Source organism: Spermophilus citellus (genome assembly GCF_964194105.1).
Source record: "Spermophilus citellus genome assembly, chromosome: 10".
Classification (NCBI taxonomy): Eukaryota; Metazoa; Chordata; class Mammalia; order Rodentia; family Sciuridae; genus Spermophilus; species Spermophilus citellus.
The window spans coordinates 90,619,762-90,647,176 of NC_138197.1; the positions used below are offsets into that span (position 1 = coordinate 90,619,762).

General features: G+C 35.6%; 1 protein-coding gene across 1 annotated transcript; it reads right to left on the reverse strand.

Moving 5' to 3' along the window:
* On the reverse strand, window positions 1-27,415 carry TSPAN8 (tetraspanin 8). The gene is made up of 8 exons (XM_081310895.1): window positions 27,065-27,415; window positions 18,820-18,882; window positions 14,436-14,573; window positions 12,687-12,761; window positions 12,481-12,588; window positions 9,355-9,486; window positions 5,806-5,889; window positions 1-1,351 (listed from the first exon to the last, which is right to left on the reverse strand). The coding sequence occupies exons 1-8, from the start codon at window positions 27,122-27,124 to the stop codon at window positions 1,298-1,300; spliced, it is 714 nt and encodes a 237-aa protein (XP_081167021.1). The 5' UTR covers window positions 27,125-27,415; the 3' UTR covers window positions 1-1,297.

The window sequence follows — 27,415 nt, forward strand, 5'->3', positions numbered from 1 at the left end:
AAGTGTTAATAGAAGCTTTATTCATTATAGAGCAACCAAATGCCCAACAACATAAAAATGGATAAATATATTGTGATGTATTCAGATACAATGGAATATTACACATAGCAATGAGAATGAACTATAGGTACATGCAATAATATAGATGAGTCTCACAGACAAAATGCTGAGCAAAACAATCCAGAGTGCATGATTTATTATTTCCTTTAGAGGAGGTTTAAGACTGGGCAGTATGAATCTATAGTAATGGTCCTCAGAAGAGTAGTTACTGTGGGGAAGCTATTTTCTAAGAGAAGGAGTATATAGATATGTTTACCAACCATCTCTTAAAATAATAACAATAAGAGCCCAAATGTTATAGCATTTGCCAATTTTCTTGGTGTTAATACTCCCATTATGGTGGGTTACGAGTTAACAAGGTGATGGCACTGAACCCAGACTTATTCAGACTTGGAGTACATATACGTACAATCTGCTCGAGCAAGTTGGCATAAGCCAGCTTCAGCACACCACTTGGATGTGGCATGAAGGAGAAGATGGGCTGTAAAAGTTTCACATCTCTATCTGGATGGTGTCTACACAGGTATATACCTATTCACAGAGGTATGCACTTAAGATTCATTTATATACTATATATATTAAATATAATATATATACTATACGTTAATAACAAGTAAATTTTAAGAGTATCTCTGAGATCTTGAAAGAAAAGTATTTAAAACCGATGTACATGGGAGGAAGATCCAGAAAGATTCCAGAGATTCAACGGTTGGGAGGGGAGCTCTCAGTTCTTGTCCCCACAATGTAGGCAGCAAAAGAGAGGCACTATTAGCAGTCAGTGACACATAGCAGAAAGGTGGTAGCAACTCAGCCAGAACACTCTCAATCATTTTAACTCCCAACTTAGTTCAATTTTGGCACTAATGCCTGCTACAAATCACAAGAGTCTTGTTTCTATGGCCCCTGTCACTTGGAAATGAGGGTTATTCCACTGGGTGGCTCCAGATGAACATTATAAGCATAGAACCACCTGAACACCATGATCAGACACCCAAAAAAGCACCAACTAATGTAATTTTTATTTTGAGTAAAAATACATATTAATATCATTTATCTTATGACCCTAAAATCTTAAATATATTCAATAAGTATGGAAGATATCTATAGTTAAAGGAGGCATTTTAGTGAGACAGCTGCTCTGGACATATACAACACTCATATATTTAAAGTCACAAATCCAAAGTAAAATTGCAAAAGGGTTTGAACTGATGGTAGCTTATCATATCCATGAACAAATTCATCTTTTTTCAATCTGGCAAATCAGGATCATAGAAAACACCATACCAAGTACCTAGAGAATAAAAGAAGAGATGGATGTGAAATTTTAAGGCAAAATTCTAGAGACATTATTAAATAAACAGAAAGAACATTATATTTGAAAAAATTCTGTCTTACTGAATCTCTGGGGAAATTAGACTCTAATGGGACAGGAGACTACTAAGAAAGTTCTGAGGTTTTGTTCTTGTCTTAATCAGGAGTTTCTACCATTCAGTCTTCAACAGCCCTATTTAGTTGTGCAGTAGTAACTACCACCAAAGGACCCCTTCCCCTTTCTCCAACATTCATGTCTTTCTGTAAAGCATTTTCCCTGTAACTTTGGGACCTGAGGCCTAAATATACCTATTGCTTACATTAAAAAAAAAAAAAAAAAAGCTATGGTCATCTGGTTTAGATTATCTGCATAAAAATCAAGTCTAGAATTTCTCTTGCCATAGTTTTAGGCATTGCCTAGAAGAAGAAAAATGAAGAAACTTTAAAAAAATTTTCTAAAATATGGGGAGAATCACTTAATTCAGGAATTTCCTTTGAAGTGCCAAAATACAGCTGAAAATATGGAGCATAATTTCCATCTCATTATCTCTCCCAAGAATAAGGGACCCCAAAACTTGCTTTAAATTGGTGACTTGCATGTGGTGGCTTTGATGTAGAAATGACAGAAAGGACCTATGTGCATTGCAAATCGCAAATTTTCTCCCTACCAGTTCCCTTTGAAGGGTAGCAGGGAAGGCAAGGTGCCCTTATGCTGAGTCATCTCAAACACTCCTACTGTGCGTGCGACTTTTTGCTAACTAATACCTTAGTGGAAATGTAATTCAAAGGAGAACGGCTGCCTGGTATTTCTTCCTTCTTAGAAAGAAAACAGACATAAATTCTCTGAAGTAATGATTTTCAATGAGAATGTCATAAAATTCAGGACTAAATTCTTTTACCTGATCCCAAACTTTGAAGTCTGGAGGATAAGGATGTTTCTTGCATTTCACTGTCTCTGTAAAGAACTTTTATGATCTTTCCAAACAAATAGCAAATAAAAGAGATCCATCATTTTATACTGTATGCTCAGACTCATGACAAACTTCCCAAGAGGTATGCATAGGTTCCCATGCTCTGAAGCAAGCTAACCACTGTGATAAAATCATCATTTTTCTTTTAACCACTCTCTTCTTAGGACCTCCTGTCAGGATAACTTTCAATGTGATGACTGACAGTTTTCAATGGCTTTTTATTTTTTTAAATGAAAGTGAAGAAAAAAGTGTTAATCTTTTTTTCTGGGCTTATAAATTGCTGTTATCATTTTTAAGGAGAGAGATAATCTGGTTATTTAAATCTAATGAGAAATTTTTAAAAAAATGTTCAGGGATAATTTTTTAATACAATAAAGCATTCTGTATAGATTCCTAGCATCCAATCTGAGAAGAACTCTTACTAGGGTATATTGTCTTAACAAAGCCTTTATAATCCATGACCCACCCCATCAAATTCTATGCAGAAGTCTAAATGTGGGAAGGTTTTGGCTGTTTGTCCCCATATTTCCCCATGGAAATGGTCTGAATTTATTTTCTACAGGGAGATAATTGCTTTGTTTCATTTAAAAGATTTAGTAGAAGAAAATTTCTATGTATTTTTGTGTCTTTTTAAATTTGAATTTGAAAAACAGAGAAGCAAGAGGCAGTGCACCTAAATGTTAGGCAATTAGTCCTAATGACTAAGAAAATAGGACATTTTAGGGCACATTTTTTTTTTACAGACTGGATAACAGAAGGCTATTTTTAAAGCTTCTTTTTTTTAATATTTATTATTTTTTAGTTCTCGGCGGACACAACATCTTTGTTGGTATGTGGTGCTGAGGATCGAACCCGGGCTGCACGCATGCCAGGCGAACGCGCTACCGCTTGAGCCACATCCCCAGCCCCTAAAGCTTCTTTTTTAATAAAATGGAGAAAGTATAAAAAATGGTTTTTGTTTTCTTTAAAACAAAAGAGGGAAGGCAGGCTTTAGATTGAGAAACTACACAAAATGACAATATCACAAAAGAGTTGCAAAACGTTCTTTGAATCAAACATTTGGCATATTATAGATAGTCTGGAAATCATATTTAATTTAACTGATCTAACTAAAAATGAATAAGTGTCATATTTTATGATAGCACCATATATAAACTCTGTTATGGTTTGGATGTAAGATGTTTCCCAAAAGCTCATGTGTCAGAAAAATGCAAGAAAATTCAGAGAAGAAATGATTGGGTTGTGAAAACCTTAACCCAATCAGTGAATTAATCCCAATGAGAATAACTGAATGGTAACTGGAAGAGGTGGGCATTGGGGGTGTGACCTTGTATCTGACTAGTGGAGTCTCTCTCTCTGTTTTCTGATCATCATGTGAGCTGCTTTCTCTCTGCCATACCCTCTGCCATGATGTTCCTCCTCACCCTGAGCCCGAAGGAATGGAGTCTGCTGTCTATGGACTGAAATCTCTAAATCTGTGAGCCCCTAAATAAACTTTTCCTCCCGTACAGTTGTTCTGTTTGGGTCCTTTGAGTCACAGCAGCGAAAAAGCTGACTAAAACTCTATACCTATAAATTACTATATTGAAGGTTTTTATTAAGGTATTTTCCTGTACAGAAAAACCCATGAAATATCTAAACATGTAACAAGTACATGGATTACACCAATTTCATAAAATATTGAAATGCTCTCTTCCTCTTATAATTTTATTTTTCCACTAGATGCATCTAAAGTCTTGGCAATGCTTTGGATATGGGAGACACCAATCTTCACAATTGACTATGTCCATATTTTATTTATCTATTTTTGGCTTTGCTTTCAAGAAGCTTCTTAAAATCATCTGTGACTTGTAGCCAGTCATAGTCAATTGTCTGAAGTTGGGTCTAACATGAAATTTAATAATAGGGCCAGTATTCAATATTCAATACCTCATTATAAGCCTATGCTCCCAACCATTCATTCATGCATTTATTCATTGACCTACTTTTGGTGCTAGTCTTGAACTCAGGGCCTGGCACATGTTAGGCATATGTTCTACCACCAAGCAACACCCCAGTCCTCAATCATGCATTTAATTCTATTCTATTAAGACATATGTGCATGTTGCTGCTTGTTTATACAAGTGTGAGTATCAATGTGTCTTCACTCACCTCTATGGACATTAGCTTTTATTTCTAAATTAACATAAACTCAGAATATAGAGCAAGGAAACCAACGGCAGAATCACAAGAAATAGACCTAATGCATATTGCCACTTGACTTTGATAACACATCAGACAGGAATAAAGAGAGCCATATCCTACAATAGAGGATGCCTCACGTTTAGATCTATTCATTTGCTTTGTAAGAAAGTAATAGTCAACAGTCCAATTTGCTGCTAATAATACCTACCCTTTGTCTAATAGTTGGCTGAGAAATTCTACCTATAACCTAAATGACCATGTAAGACACTAAATCGCTTTAATCTCCACTAAAATTCCTGTCAGACAATGATGTGGCATGAGAAAGAGGTGGAAAGTATCACAAAGTCTAAAGGGATGCTGCAGGATATTTCTTAAGAGTGAAGCAAATAGCACTTGGTGGAGCTCAGACCTCAGAGGCATTCACCAGGAGATACCTTACATTGCTTAAATTCTTGCTAATGCTCTGAAATAGGACTGTGTGTGAATTTGACTCACTTGATATCTAAATTACCTAAGATCTGGATAATTCCAAAAATGCTTCTCAGAAACAGTTTCATTTCATCCTGTTGGCAAAGATTTTTAGGCCATGTAAAAAGCATTTCTCAGGTTCTGAAAGTCCATGCCAAGAAAATCCATCAAGATGTCTTCTACGCAGAATATTTTTTTCAACATCAATAATTAAATTGCTGAGAGTAATACCTAGGCCCCAGTCAGAGCTTCCTTGAAAACTTCTCCAAGTGAATTTACAGTACTGAGGCTGAGAAAAATCAGAGGCAATTGCCCCTGGTCTTTAGAACTTACTTCTCTAGAATAGAATAACAGGAGAACAGCTCTCCACACTTGATTTCAGTTTTTATTTTGTTTGAAAATCATGATGAGAAATCAGAAGTTATAAAGGTTGGTTCTTTGTTTTATCCTGGTGGTTTTCCTTCTCACTTCAGGAAATTTTAACCCTTATGCTGTTTTTCAAAGGGGAAAGGTTATCTAAGACCAAGAATCCCATAAAAATTAATTCTACTTTTTCCTCAATAGAGGGATCATTCAGAAATAGCAGCCTAGGCCCTGCTCTAATCCTCCCCCAACAGACTCAAGGCTGATTTAGGGAGATGCTGGCCCCTTAGGCACTTGGTACCCCATGCTTTCCTAAAGCATCTGTTTCTTTTGTTGTTGTTTTTTTGTTTTGTTTTTGTTTTTAGTTTGGCTTGCCATAAATATTTGTTGGAAGAACTAATGGACAAGCAATAGATTGGAGAGTAAATCATGCAAGATTATACTGTACCTCGACAGCTGCCAATCCAAATGATAGTCCAATAACTACATCAAGGTGGTTTGAAACCGAGGCTCTTATAACTGGTTCACATGTCTGTTCAAAAAAAAAAAAAAGTTACCTTTTGTTAAAATGTAGACCTTAATTAATAATTATTTATTTAAGATTTTTATTCATTTGGTCAACTTTTTATATTGCTCCCAAGGATCACACTCAACCTAAAGCAATTGGATTATTGTTTCCCCTCCCTGCTAACCCCCTTGCTTTGGAAGGTTACAACTCCTGTGATTTGTTCATCTACTAAAAAGCATCTGAGTAGCAAAATTCTGCTCAATTTTGTAATTACTGAATCGAGGATCTTTTATTATAAATAACAACTTTTTATACTAATATCTTCCTAAATTATAAAGAATTTGAGGAGCAAACTTTGCTTCAACTTTTGAGTTGCTGAACCTAGGGGTCGATAATTATAAACCATGTGGTTTTTTTTTCACAAATATCTCCCAAAATTATAATTTTTAAAACTTAAACATGATAAATAATAAATTTTATCCTAACTTCAGATATTTTAGAGATTGTTGTTGTTGTTGTTGTTACCAGAGATATTGAACTCAGGAATATTAAACTCACTGAGCCACAACTCCAGCCCCTATTTTGTATTTTATTTAGAGACAGGGTCTCACTGAATTGCTTAGTGCCTCATTTTTGCTAAGGCTGGCTTTAAACTGGCGATTCTCCTTCCTCTGCCTCCTGAATCACTGGGATTACAGTTGTATGCCACCACACTTGGCTATTTTAGGTTTTTAATCAGCAGCAGAGAGGTACTTGGGTGAAGTTAATCATGTTTTTTAAAACAAAAATTTAAAATCCTTTGATATCTCCTAGAAGGTAAAAATTATATCTGCCATTATGCTATTATGTTAGATAAGACATTTAGAAAGTGATCTCTCTGCTATATTTTTAAAAATATTTTTTTGTTGTCAATGGACCTTTATTTTATCGATTGATATGTAGTGCTAAGAATCGAACCCAGTGCCTCACACATGCTAAGCAAGCGCTCTGCCACTAAGCAAGCCCCAGCCCCAGCCCTCTGCTGTATTTTTGATGCTTATTCAAACTAACATGCAATTCTAATTTCAAATAATTTCAGACCACATTTAAAAATTCCAACAATTATAAACCATAAGGATAATTTTTAAAATGGAAAAATACTACACAGTGTAGTAGAGTTATTGCCTGTATTGCCATAAAATATATCTTCCCTATGATAGTCATATGTGTACAAAAGGCTCATAAAATATTACTACTTACAAAATAAAAGTTCTCCAATGGGCTTTTATCTTTTCCCTTCATCCTGAATTTAGTGGGTTTCTCTATGCACATCCAATCCAAAGCAGTAAGCATTTGAGGAGATTATCACGTCATTTAGAGTTAACTGAGAGATTAATGATGGTATCTACTGAGTCACACTTATTATACTTGAGGGGTTTTCTTTCCCTTTTCCCCAAGATAAGGAAGCTATCTTGGCAAACGGGAATGAAAAAAGAATTATGAATCATGGACATTCCAGATTTCATATTTTTCCAGACTTCTTGCAAATGACATGTGACAGGTGCAAGTATTTTATGAATTTCTGACCTTCCTTTTGGGAACCTGGGGCAGCTATCAACCTACATTCAGATGAATGTTGTGTGAATTTACAGGGACTATCTTTCTTTTTTCTCCTGATAATACTTTTCAAAAATAGGCTTTTCAAAACCTTGAGGCAAAATATCTTTGAGTTTAATATTTATAGGAGACAGCAATCTGCAATTTAATTTAGTCATTTCCTCATTATCCTACGTGGAAACTACATTCATTTGCACTATATTTATTTCCTACTCTTTGAAGATATTGTGCCTCTAAAATTAGGTAGGGAATAAAGAACAAGGAAGAACATAAAAAATAAGAATAAAATTTGTAAGCAATATTACTTTGATGATGAAAAGACATAGTAATATGGTAGTCTGGCAAATAATTTCTCCCCCATCAGTTATTTTGAAATATCAGTACTAGCAATTCTTCAGAACAGTCTCTATTATTCTAATAAGATCAGTGACACAGATCAGTAGTAGAAGGAGAAAATTTTCTGAGATACTTCATTTCCTTGAATATATTAATCTCAGGAGCTATCACTAAGCCCAAACAATACCAGACTGAAAATAATTTTCAGATATTATAGAAATTAACTCATTGTGAATCATAATAATTATGTATCTCTCTCCCCAAATGATTATAACTTGCTAGAGGATCCTGAAGCATGTCTGATTCTAGCAAGGGTCTATTTGACACATAATAGGCAGTGAAGAATAACAGCAAATAAATGAAACACTAATATCAACTGTTACTATTTTATGCATTCCTTCCAAACAGAAGGGACAGTTTATGAAAAGCCCTTTGGTGAGGGACAGATGTCACATCCTTTTGTGAAACATATCCTGAACTTCAAATGTTAACTTAGTTTGGGTCCATAATACCCAAATTTTCCTCTATCCCCACAATACCAACAGTCCCTCAAATGGAAATTGCCTGATTACATTTCTCTCTTCCTAATTTGAGCATCCATGTGTACAACATTGTACCCTGTTCAAGAATAGATTTCAACTGGCTGGCAGAAAGGCTAGCACATAGGTAGTCTGTAAATATTTGATGAATTGATTCAGAAAAGAAATATGACAAATACATATTAATATCCACAAGTCACATAGATATGGCATCTAAAACACATTTTTTAAAAAATCGTCTTTTAAATTGACTTTAAATATCTGAAGAAACTTCTCAATTGCAATAGGTAAATTTGTAGGTACATTAAACATTCAGAACCTAAACCCTTAAATGTCACATGCTTTCTTTACACATGTACAGTTTCTTGAGAAAAGAAACCTTTGATTTGGGAGGGTGGGGGGAGGCCTGATTTTACAAGCTGAAGTGAAAATATTTATTTCTGGAACTTAGTCTACAATAGGAGGAAAAAAGAGAATGATGATTAAGGTCACCAAAGACAGGCCAAAATAAACTTTTATGTTAGTTTGTACTTTGCTTTCGCATGTAAAATGTTACTTTGACCTACTAAAGTTGGGTTTAAATAATACCAAACCCATAGAAGAAATTAATGAAATACTTTAATTTTTTTAATATCTGTTTCTATGTTTTTTTTTCTTTTGTACTGGAGATTGAACCCAGGGACAGAGCACATTCCCAGCCATTTTTAAATTTTTGTTTTTAATTTTGAGACAGGGTCTCACTAAGTTACATAGAGCCTCACTAAATAGTTGAAGTTGGCCTTGAACTTGTGATCCTCCTGTCTCAGTGTCCCAAGCCACTGGGATTACAGGCATGCACTATTGAGTCCAGCTCTGCTCTTATTTTTCCGTAAGTATTTCCTTTTTATTTGAGTAATTCCTGAGATTTTCATATCATGATTTCCATTGTACTTGCTGCATTTCAAATTTTTGTAGAGATTTTCATTGGGAAAATAAATTACAGAACCACTTATTGTGATAAGTTTGATTTAGTTCCCACCTTTTTATAAACATATCTTCCTGTATAAGTTATACAAGAATCTGATGGACTTGAACATTTACATGACTCATAAGCTTCTTCAAAATTACTTCCCCAATCAGCAGCTCCACTGATCAAACCACAGCATTTAAACTGTTCAATGAAAAGTAGAATAAAAACAGTCATTGAGAGATTAAAAACATTTTTAATACATTGAATTATATTCTTCTGAATATCAGTATGAACATGTTTCTTATGCTAAAATATAAAGTAAGTCAACTCGCCCAGTTTCTCTGAATATAGAAGCAGAAATAAAGGAATCTTTCATTTTGGTCTTAATAGTTATTAATTAAGTAATAACAGGAAAATTTGAGCTAAGATGCAAAAGTCTAAGGAACTTAGAAAACTGATTTTTAAAAAGTAAAGACTTGCCTTCTATTTTTTTTTCTAGACAGAAAGAGAGCAGAGTTAGGTCTAGGTATCCTAGATTTTTAGCAAAGAAGTTTCCAGTTTTCACAAGAGAGTTAAGGTCTCATTAAAGAACTGTTGCTCAAAAGAGATAAGAAGTGTTAAAATTATGATTTTTATCCCATGATTTCTGATCACTTTTGATAGTAGGAAAAGGACGAGAGGTATTTCAAAGACCAATGAGCATGCTCCAGGGGCCCTCGCTGAGATAAACTTGCATAGGCGTCTTTTAAATATTTGAGGGAAGTACAAATGCAAGCTGGAGCTCTTAGAATAATGTCAGTAAGCTTCAGGCCCAACATAGACAGAAACATGACAAAACACCAAAGACAAGGCAGTATCAAGTTTGACCAAATTTGAGGAAGAAAAAAGGGAAGTGATAAGCCCAATCACTCAGGGCATATGGCACATAATATTACTAAATGAAAAAGATAAAAGACATTATCCTTCATCTTGCTCCTAACTGATCTATTAGGGAGAAGAATCTTCATGCAGAAATGGCAAGGAAAAAAAAATTGACTAAAGAAACTAGAACCTTCACTGGCTGATCTTCCAGACTTTGAGGCATTGAAATGGCCAGATTATTGAAAGCACTCTCATTTAATGGGTAGGTGGGTGATCATGTTACCCATGTTATTTAAACCTCTCTGCATCATAGATTCTTCATTTGAAAATTCAGTTAAGAACAATTCCTAATAAAAACATCTAATTCATAAATTGTAGAAAATCCATATGAAGATATGAAGTGGTGTTAGCTCAGTGCCTGGCTTATAGAATGCTCTTAATAATATGGATTAGCTGCTATAATTTTATTTTTGTCATCTGTTGATGTGTCTGTTATGCTCTCACCTAAATGTGATCTGTTCAACATTGTTATCAAAGATTTGGATAAAGACATAGAAAGCATTTCTTCAACACTATGGTTGATATAGAGATGGAAGTGATGATTAACATGCTGGAAGACTGAATCAAGTTTCAAATTTAATTCAAAAAATGGATTTAAACTAACAAATTCAACTGAGGCAAATATAAAGCCTTGTAATTAGGCCCAAAGACTGAATTGCACAAACATATGACTCAGATGATGTTCCTATGACAAAGAGCTAGCAATTTCAGGTGGTTCTAAAGTCAAAATTAGCAAAGAGGATACTCTTGGCGGGGGGGGAAAAAAAACACTTTCCTGTTCCCATGGTAGACATGACTAATTGCTTATGCTTTCTGATTTCATAATCTTGAATAGTATTAATTGATATGGACACTACATGTCAAATATAATTTAAATCTCCTAAATACACTCACAGGTCAGTTCATATTTTGTACAATATGACTTAGGTGTCCTTTGGGAGGCATAGAGAAATAGAGGAGACCAGGTAGGAGGCAGAAAAGCTAAAGCTTGTCTTGATGTCTGATCTCAACATCAGCAGTTTGTAAACAGTTATGGAAGAAATTGATCGGAACTTGTTGGAAAGTAGTAATATAACAGCTGAATAAAACCTGTATGATAGAGTGAATGGTAGAACACCCCTAGATGAATAGTCATCACCAAGAACCCAAGAAGGACACATTCCATACAATGTTAATACAGTATTTGGGGGAATTCTTGAAATTCAAAGAGAAAACCACTCAGCCTCTGCAACTTCTGTGCATGTATAGGATACCCCAGGTCACCCAGTTAGAGTTTAGGGTAGGACCCTTTTCCCAAAAGCAGATAAGAACATAAAGAAGAAAAACAGAATGGATAATAAGAAAGAAGCATAGAACTACGAACACAAGGAGCTTCAGGCACAGGATTTCTACACAAAAATGGGAGCACATCAGAAGAACATATTCCAACAGAACATTTAGAAACCCACAGCTGGCACTGAGACCTTACATTCTAGGAACAGTGTGCAGCAAATATGACTCAGGACCTAACCCAGAAGCCTCTATTTCATTTTGTCCAAGGTCAGTTTACTAGTAAGGGTCAAGAATGATCAGCCCCACTCCGAGAGTGAACTAGTTCTCAAGAGAATGATTTGCTATAAAAAGAGCAAAACTGAACCTGCTAGCCTCTAGCTTCCTATCTCACCATGTGATCTCTTCTGTATATACTCCTACCAGTGTAGCACCAACTTTTATGAAGCCCTCACCAGAGATGAGCAGATGAGGTTGCCATACTTTTGAACCTTCAGAACCATGAGCTAAATACATCTTCTTTTATACAGTATTCAGCCTCAAGTATTTTGTTACAGCAACACAAAACATTCTAAAACACCATCTCCTGGGGTTGTTGTATTGTTTGCTACTAAATATAATATCTGATACAAAGTAAATAGCAGTGAAAATGTTAGCTATTATCATTTTATGGAGGAAGAGAGAGTGAGAAATATCCCAGATATGCTACTGTTTAAAAGAATTATGGTTTTTACCCAATCAAGGGTCATAAACTGTCATAATCTGCCATAAACCTATCTTCCTACTCTGTGTCCTAAACTACTTCAAAACTTCATAAGAATCTGGGAAAAAAATAAATACAAATATGCTTGAATTTTTCTTATTGCAAGGTGACAAGAATGATCAACTAAAATCTGCAAAAAAAAAAAAAAGGGTATTCAATCCTTAAGAAATACACCTTAAAAAGTGAAACCAACATTGAATAACTATGCCCAGCTGCCCAGATGACATATGAATTCTAATTACCTCTTTTTGGAATATAACCATGGTTTTCTGAAATTTTCTTCCTTCTTCATTTGTTTGACTCAAGAGCTGTGCACTTTCGCGGAGAGTTGCCTTCAGAGCACGCTCAGTCTGAAAATTGATAAGTATTGTTAGATTATTCGTATCAGAGATAGTGTTTCAAATTTTTAGACTTTTCCAAAATTATCAAATATTCTCTGTGTACACACCTCAGGTTTGAATTTCGCTGCTAGGATACCTGCTGTCAACTGCATGAGCAGGATCGGAAACAAACCTATGAAAAACTGGATAGAAGAAAAGAAAAAAGTAATATCTGTTACCTTCAGTGTATCTAGTAACATCTAGGACATTTCAGCATGACACACTCTTGACAACTTGGATCAGATAGCAGTTGAAATATTAGCCACAATCTTTATTTCCTCCACCCTTTGTATCAAGCTCCAAATTTGGGGTCCATTACTACTCAGGAACATTTGCTTCAAAGACTGATCAAAGAAAGTGGTTCAAACAAAACTTACTTTATAGGACAATTGGTATCCGCATGATATTAAAGGAAGGAAAGTTTGAAAACATAAGTGAATTTGTTAGACTATTATTTCTCCTTTGCTTTCTTCATCAATTACAAACACATGCAGAGCTGGCTTCAGAACAGTATTGCCACCACCATCACAATTACATGGCATCTTGTTTTATATGTAGATTCCTGAAGTCTGCCTTAGATCTGCTGAATCATAATTTTGAAGGATACAGGCTCCCAGATTAATGTTTTGTTTTTTCTTAAACAAGCTTCTCAAGTAATTAAAGTCCTCAAATTGCAAATGAGGCCTTATTAGTTAAAACAACACTGAGATGCTCTTAGAGTTCTATTAAACTCTGTCTCTGTTTCCCCTAACAATAAACAGTTAAAAGTAGGGTTTCAAGGACTGACACAATACTTATTTTATTAGAAAAATAAGTTTTAAGTTTTCTTTGATAAATGCTTATATCAGATTTATATATGATAAACAATTGATTTCTTTAAACATTTTTACCATACTCATCCCTTATTTTCTACTATATATGTTTAAAGTGAATGTGTAGCCAGGCGTAGGGGCACATGCCTATAATCACAGTAACTTGGGAGTCTGATACAGGAGGATGGCAAGTTTGAGGTCAGCCTCAGTAATTTATCAAGACCCTGTCTTAAAATACAAAAGAATATAAAAAGTTGGGGAGGTAGCTCAGTGATAAAGCATCCTAGTAGTTCAATCCCCAGTATTCCCCACCCCCCCAACAGACAAGTGAATGCCTATGAGTTATCACAACCCATTCTATCCTCCTGGAAATTTTCTAAGTGACAAAGCTGATTCTCTCCCTTAACATTTTCTTAGCTTGGCATGTGGGCATTTTAATAAGATTTGGCCATAATTCACACTCAGAGTCATTTCCTATCATTGACTGAAAATAGCCTCTGCCACTCTCCCGCCACACCCAAAGCCTTTCAGTTGACCAAACCTGTCAGCTCTGGATTGCCAGGCTGTCTTCCTGGAAACGTCATCACCCTGTCACCATACATTCACCTCTGCCTCTGGCTTGAAAACTCCCTCTTATATCCTTGCCCTTCCAACCATTCCCACACTACAGCTCTTCGTTTACTGACTACTCTTCCCCAGTGGGTTTTAATTATCCTTAGATCTCATGTCATTTAGCACACTATCTGGCACATACAGCTATGCAGTCGTGTTGCATGAATAAACAAAGTGAACGAATGAATGGATGGATGATTAAAATATACCTCCTCTCAGAACGTCCTCTAATCTAAACCAGGCTAAGCCAAATCTAAACCACATTAGTGTCTACAATCAAACCTCAAAACAGAAGTTAAAGTTGCATCAATCTTGGCAAGTCTTTTTTGACAGAGAATGGGGACAGGAGATCATCCTCAAGAATCTGAGAGTTGGAATGTCTGGAGAACTCACCAAAAGAAGCATACAGCGATTCTCTTTCAGAGCACCATAACATGCCAGGAAACTCATAACTACGGCAATGGCACCTACAGCAATCAACACATTCACAGAAGAATGGGAGTGAGCCCCATTGTCCCCAGAATTAATAGCCTGGAAATTAAAAACAAAGAGAAAGAGAGAGAGAGAGAGAGAGAGAGAGAGAGAGAGAGAGAATTAATGACAGAAACTCTTTTCCTTGATGTTCATGTTCATTCAATAAATATCCATTGAGTTCCAACTATGTACAAGACCCGGATGGAGGCCCTTGAAACATTTCCATAAACTAAATAAACAAAAATCAACCCTCATACATTTCGTGAAGCTGCCACTTTTCTGAATAATGTTTCCAACCTTATCTTTTTCTAATAATGTTAAAAGTTGGGTGGAAGAAATGTAATGGTTTCTAAAAACCGTTTTTCAAAGCTTAGAAGACCAGCTACTTTTCACTCTTTTTTTGATTCACATATTTTGCATTTTATACATAAACTAGCATTATAAAGCACGTGTTTAGGGGAATTTAATTATTTTAATTCAAAAAGCCCATGTTCTTCAAATCACTGATATACACAACGATAGGAATGAATCTCAGACTCATTGTGTTGAGTGTGTGGGGGGGGAATCCTTTATTAAGAGTAAATACTGTTTTGATTCCATATATACAAAGTTCAAAAACAAGCAAATCCATGGTGATGAAAATCAGAACCCTGTATTCCTTTGAGCAAAGAAGGAAGGAGGCGAGACTTCACTGAAGGGGACATAAGGGACTTTTTCAGGTTAATAAAAATGCTTTGCATCTTGATTTAAAAAAAAAAAAAGTCCAGTACTTGATATTGAATATCAATTCTATCTTCTCTTTCCTAGAAGGCATATTCTAGAAACTCTATTTTACCTACTACTGTTAAGTATTCAGATGAGAGGCAAACATCCTAGGGCCTTTCATGGTAGGTGGGCTACATATCCGCCATAACTCAGTTCACCTGGCAGGCAGCACAGCACCCTCTTCTTCACCACTCTCATTATTCCTAGCCTCAGTCTACCAATGTCCTCCAGGTATATGTCCAGTAGCCCATCACAATTAGAGTGACAGCTTACACCAGATGTTAACATTTTTGAGGCGGGTAGCCCATCTGTCTCCTATAATGACCACCACGGCTGCTGTCTGCTAGACGGTCTCTAGGAAGGGTACTAGTCCCTCCACCCACTCAAAGACTCTGCCTCCCAGAATCTGCCATGCAGCCCAGAGGTCACACCTCCCTTAACAGTCAGTACAAAAATAACTGTTGCCACTACTAATAATTCTTTTGTTTTAAAGGCTTAATTTTTAAGCCTAGAGAAAACCTTTATTCAACAATGAGTAGGAAGAAATGTATAGAAATGATAGAAGCATTAAAACGAAGCTCTATATTCCCATCAGAGGCCTGGGAAATCACTAGGTTTGTAACCCTAGGATGGTCAACTAACTCATTGGGCCCAGTTTTCCATTTATAAAAGGGAAGTGGGTCAGGTCTGTGATTTCCAAAGACTCTTTTGTCTCCAAAAGTCTATGCTTACAAATAATGTTTCAATTTACATATTTTGAAAGTTTGGTTATGTCCTAAAGATTTCTGTTTGTTTTAGGGGTTTTCTGTTTGTTTGATTGTTATGATTTGGAGCTAGGAAAATCATTTTTGTTAAACAGGCATGACATCTGGGTCAAAATAGATGGGACCAAAAAGCAGCCTTAAGGAAGAAAAACCTAAGTAGCTATATCAATTCACTATCAAATATTGCTCTTCAGAACACTGCAGCCAGTACAGGCAAACCTAAGGCACATGGAAGGATGGAGACTCTCTAGCTGGGTTATTAGAACTTAGGATACATAGCCCAGAGTTAGAAAGAATAGGCCAAATACCTATACCTGTACTGGAACTTCTGGGGACAGACCATGCAGAGTGAACCACGGCCAGTTGAGAAAAAAAAAAAAAAAAAAACCACTGTGTTGACTGCCTGTCATTCACTATTCCAAGTCCAGCTCACCAAGTGGCTATTGTTATAAAGAATGAAGTAGAAATCCCAGTTGAGATGCTTGCTTCCACAGAGACACAGCAGGTTTTTAAAAGCTGTCTTGGGTGAGCACTGAGTCTATGTGTATCTTAAGACAAGGGGAGGCTTTCTACAGGAAATGGGATGGCTGGGTGTCATCTTTAGAGTAGAAGGGATCTGCTGGTACAAGATGGCTACCAGCACGCTTTGCCTCGTGGTGCAAAATTTATCCTGAGGAAACCAGGTCCCTCTGAGACACTTGAGCAGAAAGAGATGCCACCTCCCGGATAACCTTATTTTTTTGTTTTAAGCCCATGTTTTCTCTTCTAAAATGGCTGCCTCTGTTTTTCCAGTAATAAATCAAATCTTCTCTCGGTCCCGATTCTTTGTCACTGACTTCAGATTAATGTAAATCAAAACAATTTCCCATGTCAGGCGGGTTAATGTTGTTCTAGCCAATTGAGACTTTCGTTCGGGGTAAGAGGCCAACAGCATAAGAGTCAAAATGTAACTAAAGATGCTGTCGAGCCCCATTAGTACATTCTCCTCCCCAGATGTGGAGTCACACCCTCTCAAGGACAACAGTTCTCCTTTAACACGTTCAATGTGTGCAGTTCCTTTACAGACTAAACACCACGTTTGTTTACCAGAAACACTTGGGAGAAAGAGACTGTCAACCAGAAACATGAAAATGAAATAAAATAAAATGCAGACTGCACACACATCTTTGAAGGACCCAAAGCACCCTCAAATGGCTGTTAGTCTCTGTGCCCAATTATGAGCTCCAAAGTCAAACCGATTCTGCACACTTTCCAGTATTCTCCTTGGACCCAAACATCAGAGACCCAGGCCATTAGGCAGTCAGAGTTGCATTTATCTGAATAAGTAATAAATGAAAATGATAAATTTGGGAGTTACCGACTACTTGCCACAACCACCCCACCACCCAGTTTCTTCACTGAGGCGAAGCCCAGAATGAGGAAGCAGCTAATTGCCACAATGATTCCCTAGGTCCTCAGGGTAGAAAGAAAATTACAAAAAAAAAAAAAAAAAAAAAAGGAAGAAAAAAAAGAGAGAGAAGAAAAACTAAATAAATTTTCAGAAAACCCAACCACTCAACCACTTTAGGAAAGGAAGCAAAACAGATGTTAATTTGCTTTTTTTTCCACCAGGCTGTGTCCAAAGGCATTTAGCTGCACCACATAATAAATTCTAATAGAAAATGCATTGTCTTAATTACTGGCTTCATATTATCTTTGTAGCTATCAAATAGACATCAAATTGCCTCGTAAGAGGAAGACTTTTGAAAAGACATTGCAATCGTGAATAGTGACAATAGCGTAAAAACCAAGAAGAACAAGTCAACTGCTTTGCATCGGGTAAGAATAATAAATTGAGGAAAGGATTGCTCCTGACAGGAGGGAGGAAGGAAAAGAAAAATGGGAACAGGGGACCCAGGAGATAGTGCCAGGGTAGCATTGTAAGTATTATATTGGGGGAACTGACAAAACAATCTGCCCACACTCTCACCTCCACCCTCCTCCTTCCACACTATGAGTCTATGGTATGGAGCAGAAATAGCACATGTGGAGTCCAAAGGTTGGAGCCAGAATCAACCCTCAGAACTAACCTTCCTTCAAACCTGTGGAAATGTTAGTAAGAGCTTTGCCCCAGGGATAGAAAGGCTTGCAGTGATGGGAAGTGGTCATGTTGATCCTGCATAAATAGCAAGAAGCTGGGCATGTGCAGCTACCTGCAGAGTCGCACTAGCATGATCAGTCCCCTGTTGTTATAAGGGGTGGCCCTCGATGCTAGCTGTGACAGATCTGCTACCTTTACAACACTGATGTACATTCTTCTCCAAGAGTACTTCTCATGTTCTTTCCTTTGGGGCCAGTCACCTGGGAATCAGCTAAATATTGTCAATACCTGGTGCCATATAAATTGTCTTCTGGGCGGGGAGGAGGAGCAGTGGTCTACATCCCCAAGCTGTGTCAAGCCAGCCATAAACAAATACTGAAGGAGTCAAATTTCCACGTTGGCCCCTTTCTACCTCCACTTCCACTAGACTCTTCCTAATTGTGGGATAACACCTCTTCCACTCTCCAGAAGGTTATTCTATGCATAGTGATTACTTTCTTTGTTCCATGCACAGTGCCAGAAACATAGTAAGTAATTTTGATTGAATTATAAAATCAAATTATCAGTACAATTACATGAGGCAGTTAAGAAAAACCAACAGAAATATTTAGTATTATTAATATTGCCATTGCTTTCATTATTATAAGAGAAATTATTTGGGGGCAAGATTACATTGTATTTATTTTTATATTACCCCTTGTCCATCTTTGCTTGCTCGGATCCATATTGCTATTGACAGGATCAAGATACCACATAGCTGCAGGAAAAAACAAAGAGTGTTACAATTAAGATAAAATGAAACACTATTTCCAAACACCCTATCCATCTGGTTGCAATAGTTTGTCATTAATTGTACATTACAGCCTGACAGACACAACTGTCATACTAAGGCATATTCATATAGATAATTGCTGAAGTATTATAATATACAAGTTTGACAAGAGTAACTCTGCTTCCCATTCCTAGTCCACTCATAGATCTATAGCCAAGAAGTCAATCTCTACTAAGAAGGGAAAAACTATTTGTCATGATTTAATTCTAATCATACATTTTTGCTAGATAATTGCACAAAAAAGATAAGTCACAACAGTTTAAACATAAAAGATCCTTAGAGTGCCTGTGGGCTTATTCCTGGAAAGCTATCTTAGAGAAAGATGGGAATAACTAATTACCAAATATTCATTCAAAATGTAAGAGGGAGGTTGAAGTTGGAATCAAGAGGAAACAGTAGAATATTTGACAAAATGCTCAGTTAAGCAACAAAGACGTATATCAACCAATACTTTTTGAACCTCAATAAACTCTTTAAAAATACGCATTTTTAGGTAGTAAAGCTTAGCCAGAGAAAAGGAACAATGGAGAACAGTACTTAAAGTCTTAAATTCCTTTAATGACTTTACCAGATTATTTAATTTGGAGCAAAGCCAACACATAAAATGGAAAACACATTTTATTTTAGTGTTAAGGAAAACCCTTGTCTTTCAGAGTTTAAGAAATAAAGATATATATTGTGGATTCAAAAAAATCAAAGATTTATTATTAGATAGATATGTTGAGAGCAGCCCTGGTAACATACCAGACTTGGAGGACTTTCTAGACTTTCTTACCTTTCCGTGCTTTGACAAAGGAACGTCTGAGTTCTCCAAAACCCACTGACCTTGGAGCGTCCTTGTTTTCATGTATGGGTATGCCATATGCCTGGAACCTCCAGCAGCACTGTTAATGGTTTCTTATTAAGTTTGCAATGGAAATAAGGTCAAGGACCTTGTTACCAAGTAGGGAGTTCAGTGAGCAGCTGAATGTAATCTGTGCTCTCTAAAAGACCTCAAAAATTATCCAGGTCCAAAATCTTCATTTTGGTTAAAGAAACTGAAATCCTGAGAGATAACAGGCATGTGGTAAAACTTCAAGGCAACTCATAACCAATCTACCCCTACTGCATGTTTCAACTTCTATAAAATAATTAAAATTATTCTAATGAGATTGAAAGGTAAAGCTGTTTATCACCTACCAATGTAATTATTTTACACCCTAAAATACAAACTATCCAAAAACAAAAATAGCTTTGGAACTTAAAAAATCTCCCTTACTTCCCCCATGCCCCACCTCCTTCCACACAATTCTAATTTCATTTGCTAATGGAAATAAGTGCTCTTGTTAGCAGTTATTTACTAATAAAGCTGTGCGAATTTGTGTCAAATGATAATGAGACCCTCTGAGATTTTCAGTAATTTTATACCACTGGATTTTTTGTTGTTGTTGTTGTTTGATTTGCTAACTGATATTTGCTTTTTCTTCTTTTACAAATAGACTTATATTGATTGATTGTCTTGATAGTCTCTCTAGCTTTTAGCTTTGACTAAAATTAATATTAATTATCCTAGTAGCTAATTGTGATCACCGTGCTTACTGGTATTTACTAAACTGTCAAATAGAAAACTTTAAGAATGCTTACAGAATAAGAGTGTGACGTTTTTTGAAATACCAACTCTCTTTGTGTTACTGTTTACTTCACTTTAGCAAAGTAGTTAGAAAGTAAACCACATATAAATTTTATTAAATCAACCAAATGTGCCAATTAAGTGGCAACATTTAGTCTTCTCAGCCACTGAACTTTGTCAGTAACATCATCACGGAAAAGGAGTATCAAATGATTTCAGAAGTCAAGAACATTTTGCCCAAATTCAATCTTCACAATTAGACAAAATTCTTTTAGAGATTTTGAAATTGAATAAACATCTCTCTCTCTCTCTCTCTCTCTCTCTCTCTCTCTCTCTCTCTCACTTTATTTTTTTTAAAACAAAGAAATATATCATTCTCATCTTATTTGGAGAAATTCACATGTAAAGATCACAGTTTATTACCACAAAATGATTTATAAATGTTTTGACTGACTTTAAAAGTAAATTTATTTTCTATCAAAAATGATCATTCCAGAGTTATGATTAATACTAAATTATTTCATCTCCTCTCTTTGAGCATCAATCATAATGGTTCTTTGAGCCCTTTCCCTAGTATGGCCTTCAGGGTTTGTCCCCTGATCTTTTTATACTGATTTAAACAACAAAAACTCCCTAGAAGATGGAGTAGTAAATGCTATATTTGTCCTTGGGTTAAGCTCCAGTAATTGTTACTAAATTGTTATTTTTTCTATGGTATCTCTTCTCTTTCAAAACTATTTCCTAAATTTGCACTCCATAATAAAAATACTGCTATTTAGAAAAGTGACTTGTTTCTTTTCAGCCACTGGGCTGTTACACCTTTTGTGATCATCCCAGTTCAACCAAGGCTAAATGTATAATGTCAGGCAATCACTGTTTTTACAAAGGTCACACATTTCAGCCATTTTTAAGTCTTTGTCTTGGGGCATCTTCAACTGATAGAATAAAATATAATTGTGTCTGATTATTTTTAAGGTACCCCTATCTTAGAGTTATATTTACTTTGCTTCCAGATTTTTAATTATTCTGAGCACATTCAATTTAGGGGCCCAGGCAAAGCACACACACACACACACAATGATAGACAATGAAATGCTGGTTCCCAGATTCACTCAAAAACTCAACTCAAAATGGATCAAGGACTTAGGTATACAACCAGAGACCCTGCGTCTAAGAAAAAGTAGGCCCTAATCTCCATCAGGTGGGATTAGGCCTCAACTTCCTTAATCAGACCCCTGTGGCACAAGAATTAAAATCAAGAATCAATAAATGGGATGGATTCAAACTAAAAAGTTTCTTCTCAGCAAAAGAAACAATCTGTGAGGTGAATAGAGAGCCTACATCTTGGGAGCAAATCTGTGAGCCTACATCTTGAGAGCAAATCTTTACTCCTCACACATCAGATAGAGTACTAATCTCTAGGATATACATAGAACTCAAAAAGCTAAACACCAAAAAAACAAATAACCCAATCAATAAATGGGCCAAGTACATGATGAGATACTTCTCAGAAAAGGATATGCAATCAATCAACAAATACATGAAAAAATGTTCATCATCACTAGCAATTAGAGAAATGTAAATCAAAACCACTCTAAGATTTCATCTCACTCCAGTCAGAATGGCAGCTATTATGCATAGAAACAACAATAAAAGTGTTGGCGAGGATATGGGGAAAAAGGTACACTCATACACTGCTGGTGGGACTGCAAATTGGTGCAGCCAATATGGAAAGCAGTATGGAGATTTCTTGGAAAATTGGGAATGGAATCACCATTTGACCCAGCTGTCCCTCTCCTCAGTCTACACCCAAAGAACTTGAAAACAGCATACTACAGGAACACAGCCACCTCAATGTTTATAGTAGCACAATTCACAATAGCTAAACCATGGAACCAACCTAGATGCCCTTCAATAGATGAATGGATAAAAATAAATGTGGCAAATATACACAATGGAATATTACTCAGCGATAAAAGAGAATAAAATCATGGCATTTGCAGGTAAATGGATGGCATTGGAGAAAATAATGCTAAGTGAAGTTAGCCAATCCCCAAAAAACAAATACTGGATGTTTGTTTTCTTTGATATAAGGAGGCTGATTCATATGGGATAGGGAGCAGAAGCATGGGAGGTATAGACGAACTCTAAATAGGGCAGAGGGGTTGAAGGGGAAGGGAGAGAGCAGGGATAATTAATGATGGTGGAATGTGATGATCATTACTATCCAAAGTACAGGTATGAAGACACGAATTGGTGTGAATATACTATGTATACAACCAGAGATATGAAAAATTGTGCTCTATACATGTAATAAGAATTGTAATGCATTCTGGAAAAAAAACAAATAAAATAAAGTTATTGTGTCCATCTTTAAAAAAAAAAAAAAGAATCTTTTGCTGTCTCCAAGGCTCCTCATGCTTTGGCTTCTTTCAGTTGCTAATACCTTTGCCTGTACAGCTTGCCTCCTTCTTCTCATCTTGCCTCTCTTACCTCATCCTATTTCCCCTCATTAAGAACTGTCCACTCAGTCCCCAGTCATATATTACTGTGTCTTCAAGCAAAAAGCCCCATGTTCCATGTTTACTCCAAACCCTAAGAAAGTTTAAAGATCTACCACACTCCAAGGCCTGGACTTTCTGAGAAGAGCAAAATAAATTTGGGCATTTCATCCATTTTTAATATAAGACTCAGAGAAATAGGTTTTGTACCTATAACTTCTCTATCATCTATAGCACCTTGAACTATCTAATTTGCAGCAAACTTTAGAATGAATGGTTAGGAATGATTTTTGCATTTACATATTTCTCTTCAATTAGTAATTCTAACAAACAGAAATTCCTGCATTTCTATATGGCATATTTCAAGTTGTCTCCCAAAAGAAACCAGTATGCTTAGTTTAAATGACCATATGCATATCTTAGAGATATTTCAACATCTGGCCCTACTTTGCAAAAAATTAATTTTGAAAGTTACATCAGAAAAGAATGCATTTGAAAACATAAGGCCATGGGCATCTACAAGAAAACCACATCAGTGGGACCGTTAAAATTTTTACTTAAGTGAACATTAGGAATGTGACAAATTGCTAATTTCCTATGAAGGATCATAAAATTCCAACCATGAACTCTGGGTTGAGGATAGATGGAGGAGTAGAGACAAGAACATTCCCTAACCTCAAACCACCCCTCCTACTGCCTAGATTTTGATTTAAAATACTGGTGTCACGTGTTGGCTAATAAATAACCAATGATCTTTAAAACCATTGCTTTTGATTTTCTTGCTGAAAGACTCCATTTCAAGATTTCTTTCAAAGAGATTATAAAACCCAAGACACGTGCTGCCAGGAAGAGCCCCTGAAGGAAGTTAGAACCGTCTACCTGAAATCCACAATGTGGGAAAGACTGTGTTATCAGAGAAACAAATAGATATGGCAACCATAAAACCATCAGAGCTCCTCCAGGAAATTGGTGACAATGTGGTATAGACCTCTACAATTGACCTTGAACCTCAGTCTTAAATATATAATCCCAGATCTATGATAAACTCTTATCCTAGATTGTCTTTATTATTTGGGTTTAAAATTCAGATCTAGGGGCTGGGGATGTGGCTCAAGCGGTAGCGTGCTCGCCTGGCATGCTTGCGACCCAGGTTCGATCCTCAGTACCACATACAAAACAAAAATGTTGTGTCCACCAAAAACTAAAAAAGTAAACATTAAAAAATTCTCTCTCTCTTTAAAAAAACATTCAGATCTATTGCAAATTCCTGTTATTTAATTTTAAAAAGGAGGAATGTTATTAACAACCAATTCCAACTTTGCATACTGCTTTTATGCAAGAAAGACATATTTTTTACTGTTTTGGAATTTGAAGATTATTATTGGTTTTGGTGCTTTGGGACATCTTACTACAATGGGAGCCATACATTTATTAATATATTGACAGTTGGTTAGTTTAAAAGGACCACATATATTCTGTATCATAGAAAGAAGACAACAACTGCAATTCTTAGAACTTCCTGGAGAAATAACTGATTACAAGTCAGGGCAGGAAAAAGCATCTTGGAACATGTTGATATACCACATAATGAAGAAGTTGCCAAAGTTATTAGGATCGTGTCAAATAGACTCAGAAGTCAACTTGAAGAAGCTCCTAATGGTCAAACATGGAACTAATGGCACATCAATAAGGAAAAGAACTATAATGAAATTTACCTATTATTTCATAAGGATACTTAAAGACAAGCTTATCACTGTTGAAAACTGGTTAACTGAAGATTAAGAAAGAAGTATTTATGCTACTTTTTATTTAATTATGTATGATACACACATAATTAAATTAAATTACAAACACACACACACATACTGAGTACCATTGGTAATCAAAAAGTAAATCAGTAAATGAGACTATTCTCCTTATAGAAAATTTTCCAGCTAATATGTGAAAAAAACTTGATAGAATTAGAATATCAGTAATTTTAATCTCTTAATGAACTAAAAATGGAGCACTTGAGCATCATTACAAAAATGTGACACATCTTTCTGATGAAAGAATACATTATCATTTATGAGGCAGTTATACAAAAAAAAAACAAATCTAAAACTTATCAAACCATCTCATGCAAAAATTAACTTACAGATTGTACAAAAAGACATATTAAATTACACTTTAAGTACACAAATAGAAAAACTCAGACCATAGAAAAATGTGATAAGCCAAATAGCACACATCACTATATAAAATTTGAAGGGGGAGAAAAAAGATGATGTGGGAGGGATAATCTACAGATTAACTACAAATGACATGAAAAAAATATCAATCACAATGTATGGACCTTATTTGGATCGGAATCCTAACAAACATTTCTGAGGCAACTGGAAATTTGAACCCTAGATAGATATTTCAGAATTGATTAAGAAATTCACATAAAGTTTTTAAAGTATTATAATTATGTTATGGCTACACTTTTCAAAGAAAGTATTTTCTTTCAAAGATATGTACTAAAATATTGATAAATGAAGTGGCATATATTTAAGATATGCTTCAAAATAGCAGGGGATGGGGAAATGAATGAGTATGAATGGAGAAGGATTGGCTGTGGATTCAAGGCTGTCGGGGCTGGGTGATGGGTCACTTAGCCTATTTTGTCTTTTATGAATGTTGGAAACTCTCCATAAAAATCAGCTAAAAACAAATCACTAAGCCAAAGAACATAAGCATTTGCTTCTTTATATTCTACTCCCAATGTTTTAAATATTTCAAGGGAAGAAATTTATCAGAACTAATGTTAAAAAGTACATATGTGCATGAGCTTCATTTCATATTTTCAGAAGCAGCCCCATTTTCTGAGGGAAATAAGAAAGAAGAAACCTTCTTTTTATTTTATTTACTTACATACTCATTTATTTAATTTACCAGTATGTCATCTGTATTCATTAGGGCTACTGACCATTAAATGGAAAGTTATTCTATGCAAAAAAGGTGTAATCATGTAGTTAAGTTTAATAAAGTTCATCATTATTTTAATAGGGTATAAATTTACCAACACATAGATACTGGCTTTCTGGTTATTAAAGACAACCAAATTCAAAAGCAAAAACAGTTCTATTCTCATTGTACCATATGATCTATTTTTCAATTCAGAATACAACATGATTTTTCTTATTTAAGCACTTTGACTATTCTACTAATTTACTTCTGGACAGTTTTAAAGCTGTATTACATATAGTAAAAATGATAAGGTCAATTATCAACATCCCAGCCTACCCTTTCACACCGTGTTTTTCCATTTTCCAATGTTAGATGCTACTTACAACTTACTTACAACTTAGTCTACTTCAATAGGCTTTCAAGAGAAATATAATTTGCTAAATACAAACCCTGCCACTTAAAAGTAGGTTGATGACACATCAAAATACTAACTTTTAAAATACTCAAACATATCCACTAGCCTAGTTTAATCTTTTTGTGATTAAATAATTTTATTGTTTTCCCCTAAATTTTTTCAAGATTCATTGTTTTTCCTTGAGGCTCTGAAAATGACCCTCTTCTCCTGTCTCTCTCATCCCACAACTAGTTGGTCACCTGTTTCAAACCCAAATGTTAAAGGAAAAAAATCAGGAGATAGGCTCTCGGTGAATCAAAGCACATTTTCCCCAAAGAGTCCTAAACAGAAAAGCCCTGATTGATACATAACTAAGAATACTTTTCCTTTAATTAAGGGGTATTTTTCCTCTGATTATTTTTGCGACGATATCAAAACATTTATGCAGTGTTTATCCTTACAGATCCTGAAGTGCACTTTTTTTTTTTTTGAGTCATTGGCTTATTTTCAATTGCTGAAATAACCAAAGAAAGAACAATCCAAACAAATAAATGGAAAATACATTTTCCTCCTCATCCTATTTCTCTAGTATAGAGTCTCTTCTTATTTACGATATTTATATCAGGATCCCCTTTCTTGCATAAAATTGATAATTAAAAGAAAAACACTTACCAAGAACACGAAGTTGAAGATAAACATAGAATATCTTACACAGGGACTCGCACCTGCCATTTCGAAAAAGACGCAGGAATCCAGATAGAGTGAAATTAACTATTCGTTAGAAGATTGTCCTTCAGTATGCTCTGGAACTATTTGCCTGTAGACAGTCCTGTGTCCACCGCCTCAGAGCATAAATAGAAAGCAAAAAAGTAGACAGGGGGGGAAAAAAAGAGAGAAAACCAGTTATTAAAATGGATAAAAAATTAACCCACACATTTAAATATCCCAAAGGCTATATCCAGGCGAGTTTGTGCTTTTGCTTGTCATGGCTCCTGAGGCACTGGGCCAGGAGAGTTACGATCC

Bases quoted from the DNA above. Each gene is read 5' to 3' on its own strand.
- TSPAN8 (XM_081310895.1), bottom strand. From the start codon at position 27,124: ATGGCAGGTGCGAGTCCCTGTGTAAGATATTCTATGTTTATCTTCAAC. The intron at 18,883-27,064 runs GTAAGTGTTTTT...TTTTTCCTGCAG, and splicing joins TCTTCAACTTCGTGTTCTTG to CTATGTGGTATCTTGATCCT. The intron at 5,890-9,354 runs GTGGGAACTAAA...TTTTTTGAACAG, and splicing joins GAAGATATGTTTATAAAAAG to ACATGTGAACCAGTTATAAG.